The 22,228-nt window shown below is 33.4% G+C and overlaps 1 protein-coding gene across 2 annotated transcripts; it reads left to right on the top strand.

The window, feature by feature from the left end:
* Positions 1-2,894: 2,894 nt before the first annotated feature.
* Positions 2,895-22,176, top strand: Stam (signal transducing adaptor molecule). Of its 2 annotated transcripts, none has more exons than XM_090110584.1 (8): positions 2,895-3,141; positions 15,655-16,070; positions 17,052-17,277; positions 17,907-18,017; positions 18,811-18,974; positions 19,468-19,555; positions 20,087-20,258; positions 22,019-22,176. In XM_090110584.1, the coding sequence occupies exons 1-8, from the start codon at positions 3,099-3,101 to the stop codon at positions 22,023-22,025; spliced, it is 1,227 nt and encodes a 408-aa protein (XP_089966710.1). In that variant the 5' UTR covers positions 2,895-3,098; the 3' UTR covers positions 22,026-22,176. The 2 variants fall into 2 exon arrangements, with proteins under 2 accessions (XP_089966710.1, XP_089966701.1); XM_090110575.1 differs by having other exon boundaries at positions 18,808-18,974.
* Positions 22,177-22,228: the final 52 nt, after the last annotated feature.

Genomic DNA, 22,228 nt, shown 5'->3' with positions numbered 1-22,228 from the left:
CATGTCTACACTAATATTATAAAGAGAAAAACTTTGTTTGTTTGTTTGATTGTAATGAATAGGCTCATAAACTACTGGACCGATTTTAAAAATTCTTTCACCATTCGAAAGCTACATTATCCACGAGTAACATAGGCTAGGTTTTATCCCGGAAATCCCACAGGAACGGGAACTATGCGGGTATTTCTTTGAAAACGCGGGCGAAGCCGCAGGCGGAATGCTAGTAATATTATAAAGAGGAAAACTTTGTTTGTTTGTTTGATTGTAATGAATAGGTTCGTAAACTACTGGACCGATTTTGATGAAATTTGGCACAGATAATCTTTAGACCCTCAGAAATAACATAGGCTACCTTTTGTTGCGAAATATGTACCACGGCGAAGCCGGGGCGGACCGCTAGTATATACGTAGTATATTATTATTAGTCTGTGGTATTATATAAAATTGTGCGCGTGGCTGTAGTAACTAGTAAGTGACCAATAGGTAGCAACGACAGAGTTGGCACCACGGAAATGTTTAGCTATGCAAGCTAAGGTCATTGCGATAGACCGTACATACTTACTATGTCACATACTCGATTTTTTACTTTATTTAACATATATTCAAACCTTCTCAAGGTTGTTCGTTCGTCATCAAGCGATGACAATATCTTGAATTTCAACTTTTTAATTACAATTTACATATCTATTGTAATCATTTTGTTTGGATGAAAATGTTGAAAAATCTACAAATGGTTCCGAATTCCGGAGTAAAATAAATGCGAATTTATTAAACACAGAATATATTATTATATTTAAATAGCACACATAATTCGAAAATATCGCTAAAGTTAATGTCTTTATTTAGGTAAACCTAACTGTCTAGTAACTAAGTAGTTTATAAATAAGTATTTAAAACCAGTTAATTTTGTTATATTACTAGCTTTCCGCCCGCGGCTTCGCCCGCGTTTTCAGAGAAAAACCCGTTCCCGTAGGATTTCCGGGATAAAACCTATCCTATGTCCTTTCTCGGGTGTCAAAATATATCTATACCAAATTTCATGCAAATTGGTTCAGTAGTTCAGGCGTGATTGAGTAACAGACAGACAGACAGAGTTACTTTCGCATTTATATTATTAGTATATGGATTGTGGATTTAATATTTTATATAAAAAAATTGGTTTATTTTGTTGAATTGTATTTTAAATTATAACAGTGTGTATGTGTGCAGTGTATTAGGCACGTATTAAGTAACTACCTAGGTATATTATTTTGTACGCGCGTGTGTTTCGACTTTCATGGACACAAGCAAAGCGCAGTTTGACCGTGAAAATGTTTATATTTTATGTAAATTTTGTATTTTATAATTTAGAGGCCATTTACAATTTAATGAAAATTACACTACCTATATTTAATCAATAATAATTAATAATTATATATCTTAAGTATTTTTAAATTCTCAATATATTACCACAGACTACTAATAATATAGGTACTATTTCGATAACGCAGAGTATTATAGCAGAGACATCTGTCGGTTGGTATAAAATGTTATTCTCCTGTTCGGATTGTTGCAATTTTGCTTGCTATAACTAATACTTGCAAGTTGCTATTTTTGACTTGTCAATATAGGTAAGTAATTACTTTTATGAGCAGATAAAACATATCCTAAGTTTTAATAGGTACCTATTTATTTTATAATAACAATATGTAAATTAAATTAAACAGATTTGTATTCATATCAGTACAAAAAATTGATACAAAAAAAAAGGTTTATTTTATTTAAATTATAATTAGCGGTCTTTAAGTTTATAAATCTGAATTTGCATAAATATTTTTAAATTTATCTTCGCCATTACTAACGGAAATGCTTCAAAGAGTTGAAGTCATTGACGAAGTACGTGACAAAATCGATAGTAGCTTCATTTCACGCCATTTCAATTCAAAGAGCGCATGATGCTTAGTCTGTTGATTTATTAGTAGGCGGTAATGAAGGTGCTAATTTGGTTGATATCTGCTTAAATATATATACCGAATTAACCCTTTATATTAGAATTTTAATATCGTTATGTCAAAATTTAATATTTTTAATATTTTACCACACCCAGTACCTACCTACATAGTAAAAGTTCAATAGCAATATTTTATAAACAATATTTTTGTTACTATAATCTATCACTGTACATGTGTACAGGCTTAAGCTTATTATTTTGAATGCCTTCCAATAAACTAATAAAATATCTTCATCTTCTTATATATATAAAATTCTCGTGTCACAATGTTAGTCTGCATACTCCTCCGAAACGGGTGGACCGATTCCCATGAAATTTTCTGTGCATATCGGGTAAGTCTGAGAATCGGCCAACATCTATTTTTCATATGTACCACGGGCGAAGCCGGGGCGGACCGCTAGTATTATCTATAAAACTTAATAATATAAATTAAATAAATAAATAATTTTAAACAATCATTTAACTGTGTATTTAACAATCATTGTGTTGTTGTTCATCAAGAAACTAAATATATTACAGACTTTATATGACCTTTAAAGTAAAACAAGGCCAAAAATGAGTAAAAATTCTAACAGAGCAATCGCCACGAAGGAAGTCCCACGGCGAAAGTATGAACTTGACAGGTCAGCAATATTGTTGAAAAATAATTACGATCTTCTTACTAAAGTGACTCTGAAAAATATGAGCAGATGTAATGAAACACTTAAATAAATTAGTGTAGACTCCTTTCGTGTCGCGCACTCCATGCTTATTTCGAGTTTGTTAAAAATATTTTCAATGTTTGTGACCACCATGTGACCACAGTTTGTGACAATAGATAAAACTTTATTTATTATCTGTATAAACTTGACACTACAGGACAGTGTCAGTGAACAGTGACATTTATTTTTTGACATTTGAAAGTTAGAAAACAGTGATGGTGACAAATCGCTTGTTTGTGAAAAGCATAAATTAATCATTTTAACAAGATTAACAACAAGATAAAATCATACAAGTTAGTAATCTTGAGTCAATACCATTTTTTCTTTATGTAAAATATATACGAACAGTTTCCATATTAATAAATTGAACAATACAAATTAGTGAGTTTCATTTAGTGCAGTAAAAAATGGGGATCTTTGGAACCTCATCACCGTTTGACCAGGACGTTGGTACGTAGTCAATTAAGTTTATTAACCTTTGCATAGTTGTTAATGAAAAAATACAACATAATTTACTTGTTATTGCTTCATCAGTAAGGTACAGTGTTGTTTCTTATCTTTCATAATATTATCGACTATTGCACTCATTCTATCTCTGTACGAACTATTGCCTTTTTATTTATCAATGACTCATTAATTATAGTGTTCTAAATAGAGAATATAAAAGACATTACGCTAGCAATCATTTTAGCAAGAACTTTTTCAAGATTCATTGACCTATTTAAGGTGATTCCTACGATCTGTTCCCAGCCAATGTCCCGCTAGATGGCGCTGAATTCTACATTTCTAGTTTATTTGAGTTTTTGCGTAATTGGAAAAGATTAAGGTCGTAGGAATAGTCATGGCGGTTACTGAATATTATATTTTATTGAAATATGTCATATCATTGCCTTAAAGTCCACCCAATTCGGTAAAAAAATGCATTATAACATCTGTCATTGCATACAGGGTCGTTTACACACACAGACGTATACAAAAATGATAAAGATTTAAGTCTAGATGGCGTGAATGTAAAACAAGTAGGATTGTTATAAAAATAAAAGTTATATTTGTTGGCGTAAACTATTTTGTTGTAATTTTGGGAAATAAATAATGTCAAAATTGATTACAATAAAACGCAGTTTTATTTTATTACATTACACTATTGTTTTTTTTTATCAAAACATGTATTTGAAGTAGCATATACCTATGATATAATATTATGCTAAGAATAATTATTCATACAACAACAAATCTAAAACACTATTTACTATGGAAAAAAACCAGGAAGGTGAAAAAGATATTTACGATTTCGACGCACTCGACTTTTAGTAAAATATAGTAGGTAAAAATTAAACAATGGTAATGTAAATTCTAAACAAACTACTACCAAAATACAATTAGAACAAAAATCATTTGACTTGTTTATTTCACCCAGAGGCCAGAGGCGGCTCGTGACAAAATTGTATAGGTGTTCACTTGAAATAAAACAACGAAAATACAATAGCGTTCGGGATGATTTATTACAAAAAAATGAGCACCACATTTTATAAATGTCTATAACACTAAAAATTACAAAGTACAGGCTATTTCAAAACGAATTCAATGACTAGGTATCAATAATTAGTAAATCACCGAATTTGCATTCGCGAGCGTAGGTATCCATAGTGTTTGTCACTGACGGTCACTGACCTCTATAACTTATAGTTATAGAGGTCAGTGGTGTTTGTTTGTATTTGAGTAGTTAGTAGCATATTATATTCTGAATTTCTGATCCATGCCTATTCACTCAAAACTAATAACACTAATGATTTGTAACAGTAAATTATTTCAATAGGTAGGTATTTGAACATTTCCCAACAAGACGTAAGAATAATTATTCGTAGGTATACAAGATACAATAACAAATCTAATACACTATTTATTATTTTATTATTTACTAGCGGTCCGCCCCGGCTTCGCCCGTGGTACATGTTTACGTTTTCTCTCCATAAGAAGTAATAGCTAGAGAGCTAGCGCAAAGCTACCTGTATGTATTTGACCAGACCTGGATTTTTGTGTGTTGATTCCCCTATACCTACTATACATGAGATGAGGAGTCACTAAGCCCAGAGTGGTGGACGGGGCGCGCGCTTAGGTAAGACAGGTGGAAATTTTTGGCGAACTTTGAAACCATTTGACCACGTCTGCCATTTTGATATTTGAAAATAGATTATTATTACTATCGGAAAATAACAATGGCAGACCATTATCACGCGGATAACATTCTGGCAGACACTTATGAAAGTGCTGAAAAAAATACAATTTTGAAAGTATTTGACCAGATCTGCCATTCATATATTTTATTTATTAGGGTCTTAAAAACTTATTTTCGAAACGGCAGACATTTTCATTGCGTACAGACTTCAGCAGACAACAAAACTTTACAGACTTCAGCAGTCAACAAGACTTAGCTTCTACATGGTCAGATGTTATATGTATTACGTTCCCTGACCTTACATCAATGATTTACTTTATTAATGTTTTTATGGTCATTTACATTTAATTTTGAAAACTATGGAATAAAATTTATAAATTTGATGATACAAAACTAAATATACATTTGTAAAGAATCTCAAATATAAAGTTGTGTTGCAAATAACAAATCATCATTTAAATATTTAGTTTATTTCTTTATTTAAGAAACAATTAACAATTACAAAACAACATAAAAAAACACGCATGCATTTATTGAAATGTTCATTCATCATCACTATCGTATGGCGTTGTGTGACTCGTCTTCATAATCCATTGAATCGGATTCTGTAAAAGTAAAACGTAAATTATATAATAAAAGAAATGAGTCATTATAAACTTACCTAGTAAGGCAATGCCTTTGATGTCGCACGATGCCGCCGCGCCGCCAGTGTAGGTACTTCTGCTGCTACATGAAAATATGCTAGGGTTGCAACAAATGGGAAATAAAACAATTGTGATTATTACTATTATGATGTAATCATTTATTCATATTATGTACATTCAAAACAATTGCTATTATTAAATCTGATGTAATTATTTTTTCATAAATATATAATTATTATTAATTACATAATATATTGCACTGTGAAATATTTACGTATCACTTTATTTTTGATGTTCTTAATTGTCTTTTATAAAATTTAAGTGACGCATTCGCATTGGGATCAACAATCCGATAAGAAAAGAATGGAGACAACATATACATAGCTTTGATTTCAATTCTACAGATACAAAATATACAATCTATCTAAAATGATACAACGGATGTTTCCTGCGTTTTCTCGTCAAAATACCGAAACAACGTAATTATTGTATAGTAGTTGGGCGTGAAAGTAAAAAAACAAATGAAAAGTGTTTTCCATATGATTATTTATTAAATTTACGCGATTAAGAATAATTTCAACGATACAATTTAGTAACCGAGAATTCAGAGGATTAAAGAAAATACCTGCCTGATCATTTTATCAAACTCTAAAAGAATTATGGTTATTTCGCATCACTCGGTTTATTAGTTTGGTATCATATCATTATATATATCGTAATAGGTATCATTATCTGTCATCTGAGTAACGATAAACATTTGCTGCTGAGTTTTTAATGTATTAAAAATAGATGAGTGTGTGTTTCATAGTGCGGTTTTTAAAAACGTGTTAAAGTGAACTGTGAAAACTAAGTTAAGTAAAAGAATAAACTTAATGAACTATAATTTTGGCGTAAAAAGGCACATTTTGTTTTCTATTTACAACATTTTTTTACAAACTGAAGGTAAACAGAGATAAAATAAATAATTGAAGTTTCTGTCAGATGAAGTTATTGACATTTCCGCCTTCCAAAGACAACAGATCGCTGTCGTACTGACGTGCTTCAGTGTTGCCATCACCAAGAAATTACCCAACTATAGGCCAAATTTTTACTTTATTTTTATATTAAAAATAATAAACTAAATATGGGTCTATTATGTGAGGCATGTAAAAATAGCATAAGTGTCACCCAGAGACGCATAAAATGTACTACATGCGCGCTTGTTTTTCACTCCGAATGCGTTGATTTTGGGAATAATTCTACTTCCATGCGTACCCAATGGAAATGCCCTAGTTGCACGGCTGCCTTACGCAAAGGAGGCGACAACAGTAATACACCAGTTCGCGGCGGTATGAAGAATACAGTTCATCAACAGCAGAGCCAACCATCTTCGGATGTCGGCGGACAAAGTTCGAGAGCTACACCGGAGTTCAATCCCCCATCTACCACCAATGCAGCCCTAACGACACCCGAATTATTAAGCTACTTTGAACAATTGCTGGATGAAAAACTGAAAAAGATAAAAGAAGATTTTCTGGATGAAATAAAAAATTGTTTATTAAAAAAAATCAAGAATGAACTTACGGAAATGTCTACGGAAGTTAAAACAATTAAGGAATCCTACGATATGCTTCAATCTGAACATTTAGATCTCCAACAAAATTTTGAAAAGTTAGAAGCTGTAGTTCTAGACAAAAATAATCAAATGGATGAGTTACGTAATCTCATGAACAAACAGCAACAGTGGTCGCGGCAATGGAATTTGGAAATAATTGGTCTACCCGAAAAAACAAACGAAGATCCTAAACAAATAATTACTGAAATTGCGAAATATGCGGGTATAATATTATGCAGCGATCAAATTGAATTTGCTCACAGAGTCCAACCATTTAAAAATATACCTGGGCGTCCCAAGCCGTTAGTCGTAAAACTGAAGGACCGCCTATACAAAGATAAAATTCTTTCTGGTATACGTAAGAAAAAGGGTATAAATACTAACAATGTTGGTGTGGAAGGTCCTACTACTAAGTTTTTCGTCTTTGAACACCTGACTCCTGAGAACAAGGCCCTCTTGAAACAAACTAAGGATCTGGCTGTTCAGAACTCTTATAAATTTGTATGGGTTAGAAATTGTAATATTTTTTTAAGAAAATCAGAAGAATCTCCAGCTTTATGTATAAACTCAAAGCGGGATCTACAAAAAATTGTATAATTAAGCCGAATATATTAATTAATTTATCAACTATTATTCTTGCTGCTGATAAAATGTTCACTTTTAAGTTTATAATTATACCCGTAGAATATGTTAATATCTCCCATACATCTTCATACACACACACTTTTTTCAATACAAATAACACACATAAATTAACAAAACCACTAATAGCCGAATTAAATAACATGTTTTTAGTGTCGGATATTAATTATTTTAGTTCCTATTTAAATTATAGTAATGGCTAATAACATTAATTTCTTCTATCAGAACGTAAGAGGACTTAAAACTAAAACACATGAATTTTATAATAATATTCTTTTGAACAATTTTGATGTCATTTTAATCACGGAAACATGGTTAGCGGAAGGTATTTTTGATAGGGAGTTGTGTGATGACAGCTACGATATCATTAGAAATGACCGAGACTGTACTACCTCAACAAAAAAACGAGGTGGAGGTGTAATGATTTGCTGTAACAAGATCCTTCAAGCTCAAGTTATGACTGATTGGAGACCTAAGGCCGTCGAATGTCTGTGGGTGAGTATACCTTCAACAACTGTCCTATCACACAATAATCGAGGTCTCCATATCTGTGTAGCTTATATACCTCCTGATAAAAATCAGGCCCGAACTCTTCAAATGTTTACTGCATCAGTATCTAAATTACTCATTGATTTTCCTAGCGATAATTTCTTAATCTTTGGTGACTTTAATTTGCCAAATGTCAAGTGGTCCCCAATTAATGTTATGCAATTAAAAAAAGGCTCTATTGAAATGCAGACTGCTGCTTCTGACTTCTTGGACATGTGTAGTATTTCCGGTCTAGATCAGTACAACTTTATAACAAACGACAAGAATAACATACTTGATTTAATTTTTTCTAATTTCCGAATAGATGTCAGTAAAGCGTCGGGACCTTTGGTACCTGAAGATATATATCACCCTGCTTTGGAAATAGATATTTCTGAACTAAGTATCAAATACATAAAGAAATCAAAGACAGTCCGTTACAATTTTTACCGTGCTAACTATTCAGACGTTAATGATTTTCTCTCAAAAATTAATTGGCCATCCATTTTAATAGGTGATCATATCGATGATATAGTTGATGTGTTTTACAGGATACTAAATGAGTGTTTTGTCACACACGTTCCAAAAACATATAAATCTGTGAAAAACTTTCCCCGGTGGTACAACAAAGCTTTAATACATATAATAAAAGATAAATTAAAACTTCACAAAAGATGGAAAAAATACAAAAATCCCCTTGACTACGATGAATTTAGTCTACTTCGTTCGAGGCAAAAGATTCTACAGGAAAAATGTTTTTCACTCTACCTTGATCGTATGCAATCGTATATTCAGAAAGATCCGACTTGTTTTTGGTCGTACATAAAATCTATAAAGACGGGCTCAAAAGGATATCCTAAAAGTATGATTTATAAAAATAAAATTTTTTGTACCGAAACAGACATATGCACTGAATTCAACAAACACTTTCATAGCATTTTTGATGAACCTGCTAAGTCATATGAAGAATTCAACCTTCCAGTTTCGTGTCCGAATAATGAACTTATCTCTAATATTTCTTTCAAAATTTCTGAGGTTAAACGTGTTTTAAAGTCACTTAAAGGGAAAAAGGGCGCAGGTAGCGATGAAATACCACCATTTTTTTTAAAACAGTGCTCTGAAACTTTAGCGTTACCCTTGTCCATTATATTTTCGTTGTCAGTAAACCATTTTGGTGAGTTTCCTTCGAAATGGAAGGAAGCTCTTATTGTCTCTATATACAAATCGGGTCCTAAAAACCATATTATCAATTATAGGCCGATTTCTATATTAAACTCACTCAGTAAAGTTTTTGAAAAACTTATACATCTTCGAATAAGTCCTTTAATATATAAATTCATTCCGCCAGAACAGCACGGCTTTATTAAGGGACGCTCTACCGTAACAAACTTATCTATACTTACAAACTATACATTGCAACAACTGGATGGGGGTAATCAAGTGGATGTGATCTACACGGATTTCGAAAAAGCATTCGATCGTGTAGATCACATCATACTTCTTAAAAAACTATATGCTATCGGTATACGAGGTGATCTATATCGATGGATCTGTTCTTATATCAGTAAAAGAATGCAGGCTGTAGTGATTGGAGGAGCTAAAAGTAACTTCGTAAATATCATATCTGGAGTTCCGCAGGGCTCAATACTTGGACCTCTTTTGTACAACGCTTATCTGTTTGATATTTTCACCTGTTTTATCCACTCTAAATATCTAATGTATGCGGATGATAAAAAAATCTATCTTGCTGTTGAATCTATTAATGATTGTAAAAATATTCAAAGCGACCTTACTAATTTAGAAGCCTATTATAGAAAAAATAGAATTACTGTCAATATTAAAAAATGTCAAAAAATATCAATTACTAGAAAAAAGGCACCCATTTCATTCACATATACATTAAATGACGATCCAATAAAAGAAGTCAACTGGGTGAAAGATCTTGGTGTAATTATCGATCAAAAATTAAGTATGACACAGCATATGGACGTAGTCGTGAATAAGGCGCTTAAACAACTTGGGTTTATCAAACGCACATGTAAAAGTTTCAAAAATATTAGTTGTATCAAAGTTTTGTATTCTACATTTGTCAGGAGTATACTCGATTATGCCTCAAATATTTGGTCTCCATATTACGCTAAACACGTAAATAGAATAGAATCTATCCAAAAAAGGTTTTTAAGGTTTTTGTGTTTTAAAGCTAAACACTGCTTCAACACATATACGGATGTTTGCTTATATTTTAAATTAGAACCATTACAACTTAGACGTATTAAAAATGACTTATTATTTCTTCATGCTTTATGCAATGGAAGAATTGATTCTTCGGAACTCCTAGAACTGGTGTATTTCAACACCCCTCAGTTTAGAACTCGTCACACATCATTATTTTACACTCCTAATTCTAGTAGTAATTACGCAAAGAATCGAATTATGTGTAGAATTTCTCATATATATAATAAAGACTATAGAGAACTAGATGTTTTCCTTTTATCAAAGCAAAGATTTATAAAAGAAATTAACAAAATTCACATACAATTCGGCTTTAGTACTAACATGCAAGTCCAGACAACCACACATTCACATCACACTAACACTCACACACACATACACACACGCACACAAAGGGAGATTTCAGATTTAACTGTTTAATTATTCATTAACCTTTCTTAAGATATTATATAATTCACCAAAACATGTAATACACTCTTTTCTGATAATATGTCATTTAAAAAATTAACTTATCTAAGTAGTAATCTTAATTGGCTCTTAGTTCTGTACTAATATATTAGAAATTGTTACTTATTGTAATGCTGTATGATTACAAAGAAATAAATAAATAAATAAATAAATAAATAATTATTAAAGGTAGTTACAACCCTAGCCATTGAGTCGAACGGTAGGCAACACAATATCGACTTTGTGCGGGTACATATGGTACATTTCTTCTTGCTGTGAAGCGTAACACATTTTGCGATTCATTTATATATATATACTAGCGGTCCGCCCCGGCTTCGCCCGTGGTACATAATATTTACGTTTTCTCTACATAAAAACCATCCTCGTACTTCAAGGAATATAATAAAAAAAGAATGATCGAAATCGGTTCAGCCGTTCTCGAGTTATGCGCTTACCAACACATTTTGCGATTCATTTTTATATATAAGAAGATAAGATTATGTGAAAATAACCAGGAAGGTGAAAAACATATTTACGAAAACATAGTAACATAATATGGCTGTCGCTACAATAATTATATTTCAATTTTATCTTTTTATACCTAGTAGAACTGGCCGACGAATAAAAAAAATCGTATTAGAATAAATACAATAAATTACGGAACAAAAAAAGGATTGTAACTGAATTAGGTATGTTTGTTTCTGGGCGCACCGTTTTCGACGACGCGACGCGCGACGTAAGCGTATAGGTATAGGTACCTACTTTGCTAAAACAAACTAATAAAATTGTGTGTCTGTCTGAAAATTCGGAAAAGCATATTTTGCAAGTTTGTAATTACTTTGATAGTTTACCGATTTATAATATGTAATTGTAAAATTTGTAATTGTATAATATATAATTTGCAATGTGGTGAAATTTCATAAAAATCACGGGCCAATTTTTTGTTTTGAATCCCACCGAAAATATAATTGCGTTATTAGAATAATTAATTACTATACCTACCCACGATCAATTATTACAATATAGTCTCAAATGCATACTAGAGAAATATTGCAATTTGATTCAATTAAAATGCATAGCATACAAAAATAAATTCACAACACAAGAAATTCCGCGCGCAAATCATAGCGCGTGTCAATGAAATCAAGAATGTTTTATATCAAGCCGACGCGGACGACGACGCGACGCCGAACAAAAGTACCTACGACGGACGACCACGCTTCGAGTTGCCAAACAACATGAGTAATAAATTGTTTACAAAAAAAACAAGTTTTCTATTTTTCTGTATGAGTAGACAGAACTTCAAAACGCCACCTGCTACGGTTTATATTATGAACGATTGTTATAAAAATACAAGTTATATTTGTTGGTGTAAACTATTTTATTGATCAATAATTTTGGAATTTAAAATTGTCAACATTGATTACAATAAAACGCAGTTTTATTTTATTACACTATTGTTTTTTTTATCAAAACATGTATTTGAAGTACCATATAATATTATGCTGATCCAAGCATTTTCACTCAAAACTTATATCACTAATGATTTGTAAAAGTAAATTATTTCAATATACATTTCATAACCAACATGTAAGAATAATTATTATTATTCCTACCTACAACAACAAACCTAAAACACTATTTACTATGGGAAAATAACCAGGAAGGTGAAAAACATATTATTATTTACGATTTCGACGCACTCGACTTTTAGTAAAATATAGTAGGTAAACATAATATTATGGTTTTGATTTTTGCTACTAGTATAAGAAAACTGCGTGTTCAAACTACTTGTTTGTCTGTCTGAAAATTCGGAAGTACTTTGGTAGTTTACCGATTTATAATAATATTGTATATATCGTTGTTTAAAAAATATTCAAACACAATAAAATATGATATACTGATTTATCACTGGTTTCAGTGATGAACTGATGAGTCAATTATAGCCACTATACTTTCGTCATACGTGTGTATGATTGATGTGATTTGCAACGTGGTGATATTTCAGAAAAATCACGGGTCAAATTGTCCCACCGAAAATATAACTGCGTTATAAGAATAACTATACCTACGATAAATTATACATAATACAATATAGTCTCAAATGCATACTAGTGAAATATTTTATTTGAATCAATAAAATAAAAAAAAAAATAAAAAATAATAATAATACAAAAATAAATTCACAACACAAGAAAATCCGCGCGCAAATCATAGCGCGTGACAATGAAATCAAGAACTTTCGAGCCGACGCGGACGACGAAGGAGCCTAACAAAAGTACCTACAATCATAGGCGGCTCGTGACAAAATTGTATGGCCGTGTTCACTTGAAATAAAACAACGAAAATAGGTACCTACAATAGCGTTAGCAGTACAAAAAAAATGAGCACCACATTATAAATGTCTATTTATACACTAAAAATTATAGAGTATTTCAAAACGAATTCAATTATTATTTAGCAATAATTAGAAAATCCCCGAATTTGCATTCGTGATCGTATTCATAGTGTTTGTCTACACTAATATTATAAAGAGGAAAACTTTGTTTGTTTGTTTGATTGTAATGAATAGGCTCATAAACTACTGGACATTTTACCAATGTTTGCAAGTTTGTGATTACTTTGATAGTTTACCGATTTATAATAATTGTATACTTATATCATTGTTTAAAAATATTCAAACACAATATGATATAGGTACTGATTTATCACTGGTTTCAGTGATGAACTGATGAGTCAATGTTAGCCACAATACTAATCACTTTCGTCATACATGTGTATGAACTATGATTGATGTGATTTGCAATGTGGTGAAATTTCATAAAAATCACGGGCCAATTTTTTGTTTTGAATCCCACCGAAAATACATATATTACTAATTGCGTTATTAGAATAATTAATTACTATACCCACGATCAATTATTACAATTTACAATATAGTCTCAAATGCATACTAGAGAAACATTGCAATTTGAATCAATTAAAATGCATAGCATACAAAAATAAATTCACAACACAAGAAATTCCGCGCGCAAATCATAGCGCGTGTCAATGAAATCAAGAATGTAATTTTATATCAAGCCGACGAGCGACGACGCCGAACTAAAGTACCTACAGTACCATTTACCTTCAGTGTACAATACAGTTTACAGACCTACGACGGACGAACAATAATGAGTAATAAATAAAAAAAAACATAGTTTCTAAGGTCATTAGTTTTATTTTATTTTATTGTTATTTTCTTTGAACGATTGGAAATGAAATTACTCAATTTTTACACAGAACTTTGATTTATTAGAATTATGCTCATTATGCATAAGATAACGAACGCGAATGCACGACATCTAGCGCGTCAATGTCTAAACATCGCCTTTCGTTTAGACATTGACGCGCTAGATCTGTAATAAGTATATAGTCTATGCGCTAGATGTCGTGCTTTATGTCGTGTTTCGCTTGGCAAAAGTCACGCACACTACTGTAGAAGTGTCAAATTTTTCCGGTATTTTACTGTTGTTTTTCTAAGTAAATATTGTAAATTATTGATTAAAAAGGTCGAACGCGCACACATTTCATTATAGAGAAGTGATAAAATGATTAGTTTTAAAGAAATAGTGTCTGTGTTAAGTGTTTAGAGGTAATCAAAAATGTATGGAGGGACGGTCGGAACATCAACCTTAATGCAGGAAAATGATTTAAATATAATATCTACAATAGATACTGTATACTGTAGATATTTTTTTGATGTACCTGTGTCTTCTTATCCTTTGGTCGATTTTCATTGGAATTAGCCATCTTTCATCATCATATTGTACTTTATGTAACAAACAAAAACAAGTTAATTACAGATATTTCATTTCTGATTAGATTGAGGATAGGAAAATTCTTTGTGTATATCTTACAATGGTGCCACTATTTTAATAGTGGTCCTTGCTTTTATCAAATTCTGTTTTTTATGAAGGCTGACTATCACTACATAGTATAAAACAAAGTCGCTTTCTCTGTCCCTATGTCCCTTTGTATGCTTAAATCTTTAAAACTACGCATCGGATTTTGATGTGGTTTTTTTTTAACAGATAGAGTGATTCAAGATGAAGGTTTTAGTATATAATTAATTAGGTTTTAGACAAAGCGGGCAAAGCTGCGGGCGGTAAGCTAGTTAAGTTATTTCTTTAAATGGATACTAGCATCCTACTCTGGCTTTACTTGGTGTCATTTTAATGTGAAAAAGCATTTCTACCTGTTAGTTTATTAGAAAAAGCATTAAAAAAAATCATCCATACATAAATGGTCAAAATATATCATCTTTTTATGGTTAAAAGATATGAGTACTTGATAATTTTAAACGCAAATAAAATCTATAGACAACGATGAGATTGTTTGTCACATTGTCAACTTATTGAGGTTCTCCAGATTCCGAATGGTGAAGTTGTATGGGTCAGTAAGATATGGATAATTTGGAGAAGCTATAATAGGTATATTAAGCATTTCATATAACAAAGCTTCCAGGTATCATGACAGCAATTAATTATTGTCATGTTTCAAATTCTTTACAAATTTTTTCTCTTAAGTTGTTACGTGAATTCATTAAAATCTGTATTTCAATTTAAGGGGCTGTTTTTCATTTCTCGGTTAAAACTTATTCGTCAAATAAAACAAAGCTATAATCTAAAAGCTTCATTTCCCATCAAACTTCATTTCAGAACGTGCAACCAGCGAAAACAATACCAGCGAAGAATGGGGTCTGATCCTAGAAATATGCGACCGCGCCGGCGCCAGTGCGACCAACTCACGTGACTGTCTTCGCGCTGTCATGCGTCGTTTGGCCCACCCTGACCCTCATGTTCAAGTTCACGCCGCTACCCTACTAGACGCTTGTATCTCCAACTGCGGAAAGATATTTCACCTCGAAGTAGCGTCCAGAGAGTTCGAAATGGAGTTCCGTAGACTCCTCTCGCGCGCCCAACCGGCGGTGTCTCAGAAATTGATGTCTCTACTCCGCAAATGGGCGGAGGGTGAATTCCGTAATGACCCCCAGCTGGATCTCATACCGTCGTTGCATAATAAATTGTGCTCAGAGCTCGGGGAAAAGACTAGTGTTCCGACTACTGAAGCTCAGGTAATTATTATTGAATGATTTTCAAATAATAAAATAAATAGCATTTATTTTTTATCAAAATATTAGGGGAATGAAAATTTATATAGTTGAAAAACTTTATTACTAGTTCTACAAGCTTGTATTACTTCATGAATAACAATGATTATACTACCTACTTTAGAAATTTCCTTAAAAATTAATATCCAAAACCGGCAGACCCGCATCTACTGCCATACGTCATTATCACTGTTAAGTACATTCTTATGCAAAGCATATTGCAGCTCACATACTAACATTATTTTGTTTTCACACACATTCATTCATACACCATCAAACTGAAACAAACTCAAACTCAAACATTTATTAAGCTATTGCATAGCTTCTATCGCGGGCCTTGAGCGCAGGGACCGAATCGAGAAATTCCGTAACGAAAAAACCTCACGCTCCCCACTCCGACGGACACGGAGGTGTGGCTTGAAGGCATGCTATGCAATAGCTTTACCGCGGCGGTCCCCGAGTGCCACACGTCTTTTTTATTCAATTAAACTTCCAGCAAGCGACTAAAGACGCGGCTGCCCAACGTAAACAAAAAGACCTAGCTCATACATAGCACACAATAATTATTGAGTTAATATATTTACGTAAAACCACGTTGTATAAACCATCCTCGTTGACTACATTTATCTTTAGTTTTTCTTGTAATGCTGTGTACATCTATAATAGGGCCAAGCATTAGAATACTTTGTACTTATTATTAAGGAATGATGTATGCGCGATCTGTTGATATACCTAAATAAATAAAAAAAAAGACGGGTTGCACTCCAGGAGTGCCGGCAGAAGTGAAAACTTGATTATTAACGTTGAACATGTTTGATATGCACCCGTCTTACGCTTTTTCGATCAGGTCACGTGTCCTGACGCGAGTTTAAGATTTTATACCCAACGCCGCTAAAGAAGTTTTCACTTCAATAAATAAATAGATAAACATTGAAACCTTTCCAGCAAGCTACCAAAGACGCAGCCGCGCAACGTGAACAAGAAGAACTAGCCCGGGCCATAGCGCTATCCCTCCGTGAAGCGAACACATCAGCCAGTACAGCCCTATACCCAAAGGTGGAAGCGACTGACGCACCAGTCCCAACTCCCACGCCTGTGAGAAAGGTCCGAGCGTTGTATGACTTTGAGGCGGCTGAAGATAATGAATTGACGTTCATGGCGGGGGAGATCGGTGAGTTTTACGTTTGTAAATATGTTCAGGGAAAAATAGGAGTATGTTGATAGTGTGGTGATGATTTACCGTCTTTGTTTTAGTACCGTCATCGTGAGTAGAGTAAAACTTGAGTTATGTAATAATGTGTCTAAAAATTTGTAAATACATATTTTGCTTAAACAATGATAGACATAAAATACTTTGTATTGGATATATAAATATGTACTACAATGATAATTGAATAAAATAAATTATTATGCTTTATGTTTTACTTAGTGTTCATGAAATTACTTACACATAGTTTCTTTATCAGAACAATGATTTACTGCTATTACATACATTGTTGCATTAAAATCGAGTAAAACAATACAGATTTTCAATTATTGTTCAATTATTAAACTGATTAAAATATAGTTCTCTACAACATAACAGTATAATTTATATATCTATACTAATATTATAAAGCTGAAGAGTTTGTTTGTTTTAACGCGCTAATCTCGGGGACTGGTCCGATTTGATAAATTCTTTCAGTGTTACCCATTTCTGGACGAAGGTTAAAGGTATCATCACCCTAAAACCAATAGAGGGAAGCAATGCGGGTGAAACCGCGGTGCACTAGTAAATAATATTATCCTTTGTAATTACAGTGCATGTCACGGACTCAAGTGACCCCAACTGGTGGAAGGGATGCAATGAACGCGGCGAAGGCCTGTTCCCAGCTAATTTTGTTACCTCTGATCTCACAGAACCTGCTCCAGGTAATTTTTATAAGAAATAAACTAATAAACATCTATTTTCAATTGGCACAAGAACACATAATGTGTTTGTGTATGTTATATGTTTTTGTTCCCATAAATAAAACAATTAAATAATTTTTATCCATACCTTGTACTAGAAGTTACAACTTTTAGTCATTCTTTGTCTTGAATGAAAAAAATTAAATGATTCATTAAACATTGTAAACTAGTTTATAATAATAATAAATTTTAGTAACTCAGGCCCTAGAACCACAGACACAATAGAAAATCTATTGTGTCTGGGACCGATCGGGCCGTTTGGGGCTCAATGGTTTAATAAAATTTGCATAATCTTTTTGGCTTTATCATTTACTAGCGGTCCGCCCCGCCTTCGCCCGTGGTACATATTTCGCAATCAAAGTTAGCCTATGTTCTTTCTCAGGGTCTAAAGATTATCTGTGCCAAATTTCATCAAAATCGGTCCAGTAGTTTATGCGTGAAAACCATACATACATACATACAAACCTTTCCTCTTTATAATATTAGTATAGATATACGAAGACATTACGTTTTCACAGTTATTGAAGTGAAACTTCTTTATCGCGGTTGGAAAAGAATTTAGTGTAACATTTTTTCGTTACGCGCCATCTTTGATTCGACGTACTTCTGTAAAGTTGCATATAGTAAATTATTTTTTGAAATAGTTAGGTCATAAAAAAGTTTCACTTCTTACGTGTGTACACTAGTACACACACACATTTTTTTTCCCTTAACTATTCCACATAATCTCGAAAATACTCGAACATTCCAGAAGCAGTAACGCGCCCAGCGACATCTAGCGGCAAGACGGTGCAATTCGCGAGTGAAACAGTACGCATTGACGAGTCTTCGATGGACGAAGCGTTGTCACTGTTGCATGAAGCCGACCCCACGGGCGAGACGCAGGATGACGTGAGGCTATCCGAGTTGGAAGCGAGAGTGTGTAAAACTTAATTAGCTTTAAATAGAATATTTAATACTTAAATAAATGTATTTATATTTGTAATTTTATGATTATAATATTCTGTATATTTATGAGTATCCATGTAAAAGTGTGAACTATTATTATAAAACATCAATTGGCTTCACGCTAGTGCGCTAGCTTCACGTGCCGGGGACTTCAATTTTTATTTTAAAAAAGATGCTCCTTTAAAATATCACCTTATAAAATTTACTAGCTGTGCTCCGCGGTTATACCCACAGCGATCCGCTACTGTTTGTCTTAACATGATGATATGAGATTAGCGCGTTCAAACAAACAAACTCTTCAGTTTTATAATAATAGTATAGATTTATTTATTTATAACACTTGCACAAACTAATTTTGCCAAAAATAACATTATTATTTAATCATTATTCAATCTAGTCTAAAGGACTAAGTTATTTTATGAACATGAGCTTGTTAGTTTAATAATTGTTGTTTCTCTAACAGGTATACGCTATGGGGCCGTTGGTTGATACCGAGCTAGAGCGGGCTGATAGACGTCATGCAAGACTGACGCAGTTGAGCGCGGAATTGGGTGGGTTAAAGTTTGAGTTATATGGAAGTTATGTGTAATGAAAAATGTTTTTGTAAATGTTTCGCCAATTTAAATTCCTTACTTATATAATATGTTATGGAATGGATACCTTTTTTAAAATATTTAAAAGTATGACGTTCAAGTACTAAATTAATCGATTTATGTCAATAGGTTATGATTCGCAAACACCCTTCTACACTTACCCTAAGAGCGGCCGTACACGGGCAGCTCAAGCAGTTAACGGCTGAGCGACGTACACGGACTGCTCGAGCGGTCGGTCGTTGACTGCTCGAGCTGTCGCTACAAACCGCGCAGTTGACGGCTTGAAGCGGTCGTGACGGCTCGAGAAGTCCGTGTACGGCAGCGAATGAATGTCTATAGTTCACCGCGCGGTCACGGCTTCAAGCCGTCGGTCTCAACTGCTTGAAGCGGTCCATGTACGCCCGCCCTAAGTTGATCAAGGGCCGCAATGTATTACTTATTACTAAAAACACAATTTATATCTCAATGTTTATTATTTGTTTATTCCAGTGGACGCCCTAAACCTATACCACGAGCTAATGCGCGACCCGAAGCCGATGTACGTGCCGTACGTGCCGGTGCCGCTGCCGCACCAAATGCCGCACCAGATGCCGCACCCGCACACGTTGCCGCACCAGCTGCCGCAACCGCAACCGCAGCCGCCGCAACCGCAGCAACCTAGGTACTACAATACTAGTAGTCGTAGTAGTAGTAGTCGTAGTAATAGGATATAAGATAACTATGGTACCAGCTGAAGGACACGTGCGTGCTGCACCGGCCGCAACCGCAACCTAGATGATGTCTGAAAGAAGAAACGATAGGTCACCAGCTGCTTACGTAGCCGCCTAGGTTGCCGCACCCGCACGCGTTGCGGCACAACTTCCGCAACCTAGGTTAGTAACTAATAGTAGTATGGTATTTGCTGCGTTACTATGGAAACAGCTGGTTGGTTGGTTGCAAGAAGCTTATATCTAATACACTGGAGATTTCAGTATGAACATTATCTTGTAACAAGAAAATATGACGTTGAATGACGCCTGTATGTTTTTTTATCCCTTTCACACCTAACTTAGCAAGGTGGTGTGAAAGGAATAAAAAAACATACAGGCGTCATTCAACGTCATATTTTCTTGATACAAGTTAATGGTCATAGTGCAATCTCCAGTGTATTAGATATAAGCTTCTTGGTTGGTTGTAATGGATGGTACCAGCTGCGCCCGCGCTGCTGCACTAGCGCACGCACCGCAGCCGCCTAGGCGACTGACTACTATAAATAATAAATAAATAAAAAACACTTTATTTGCACACACAAAACAAAACAAAATCAAACATTAATAATAATATACACTGTAGCGGTACAAATAGGCGGCCTTATCGCTAAGAAGCGATATCTTCCAGGCAACCTTAGGATATAGGAAAAGTTTGAAGAAAATGAACAATAGGGAATATGCATACAATTTGAAATGGCCTAAAATATTTTTTTCTCGAATACTTACTATCGTAATTTTATAATGAAAAGGATTTTTTTTATTTACTTATTATTTAAACGAAATTCAAACTTCCAAAACGCGCCACCACTGGGCGAACGAAATGTGACGTCATCTGACAAGACATTGTATTCATCACTCCACAGTAAACACTAAGGTGAACACCCACTGGACGTGTCATGTGACGTCACGCAAAGCGCGCGCAAAATGGCAGCGTTTGAACTGCTTAAATTTTTTATAAGTTTTAAATTTCATTTATAAAAATATCTAGAGTATTTGGAAGCTCATTAATATTTTTTTCTACGTTATAGAATAGTAAACTATTAATTTAAGACAAAAAAGAAAAACATGAATATTCCCTATTGGATAGAGGAAGGAGCATAGCGAAGCATTGTAAAAGGTGCAAATAAAAGTAGGAAATAGATAATAAATTAGCTTTTGCACCAGCTGTATGAAATGCAATAGTAGAAGGTGCCATTGCATTTCATTTGTCATGGTGAGCTACCGCACTCGCTGCTGCACCAGCCATAGCTATGTATCGGTGTATTACTTTATTGTATTTGAACTACCAAATCAAGGGGTTTTAAATTTTGCGTTTAAATGACCAACAATCATAACGTGAAATGCATGCGCGAGACATTTACTATATCTTAATTAATGAATTCAAGATAATTTCTAAGCATAACTGCATTTATCACATTTTTTTTATTCTTAATTATATACTGCTTCAAAATTGCAATAGGCGTACAATTTCGTAATTTGTTTCATAAAAATGTCTACTTGATATAGCGTCATCTATGACAAAGCGACCGAACTAATTCATACGATTGTTCTTGAATGCAATATCTAAGGTAATATTTAAAATTCTATCGCGATATTGAAAGAGATATTACTACATTTAAACTTTAATATTGTTTTTTGTGATAACTTATCTAATTTGAATTTTTGATTTCAGATGCTGATCAAACCACGGCTTTAATGTACATAGAGAAGCCCGCGTCCAAACCGTTAAGTTTATTATAAATTATTATCACATTCTATAGCATTATTATAATTATAATAATATAATACAAAATTTGCCCTGTTTTTTTTTTGTATTTAATTTTTTTGTGATGGTTTTGTGTTTATGGTTCAAGATGTAACTCAAGAGAAAATATTACGGTGT

Source organism: Colias eurytheme, chromosome 2 (assembly GCF_061535395.1).
Source record: "Colias eurytheme isolate Ceu_HAF_F1 chromosome 2, ilColEury1 Martin Lab GWU primary, whole genome shotgun sequence".
NCBI lineage: Eukaryota > Metazoa > Arthropoda > Insecta > Lepidoptera > Pieridae > Colias > Colias eurytheme.
Note: the sequence above shows the minus strand (reverse complement) of the source record. Positions and strands in the feature narration are given on the sequence as shown.

What these genes read in the sequence shown, in the direction of transcription:
- Stam (XM_090110575.1), top strand. Translation starts at nt 3,099, where the DNA reads ATGGGGATCTTTGGAACCTCATCACCGTTTGACCAGGACGTTG. An exon ending in TCTCACAGAACCTGCTCCAG is followed by an intron (nt 18,018 to 18,807) that starts GTAATTTTTATA and finishes CGAACATTCCAG; the next exon opens with AAGCAGTAACGCGCCCAGCG. An exon ending in TATCCGAGTTGGAAGCGAGA is followed by an intron (nt 18,975 to 19,467) that starts GTGTGTAAAACT and finishes TTTCTCTAACAG; the next exon opens with GTATACGCTATGGGGCCGTT.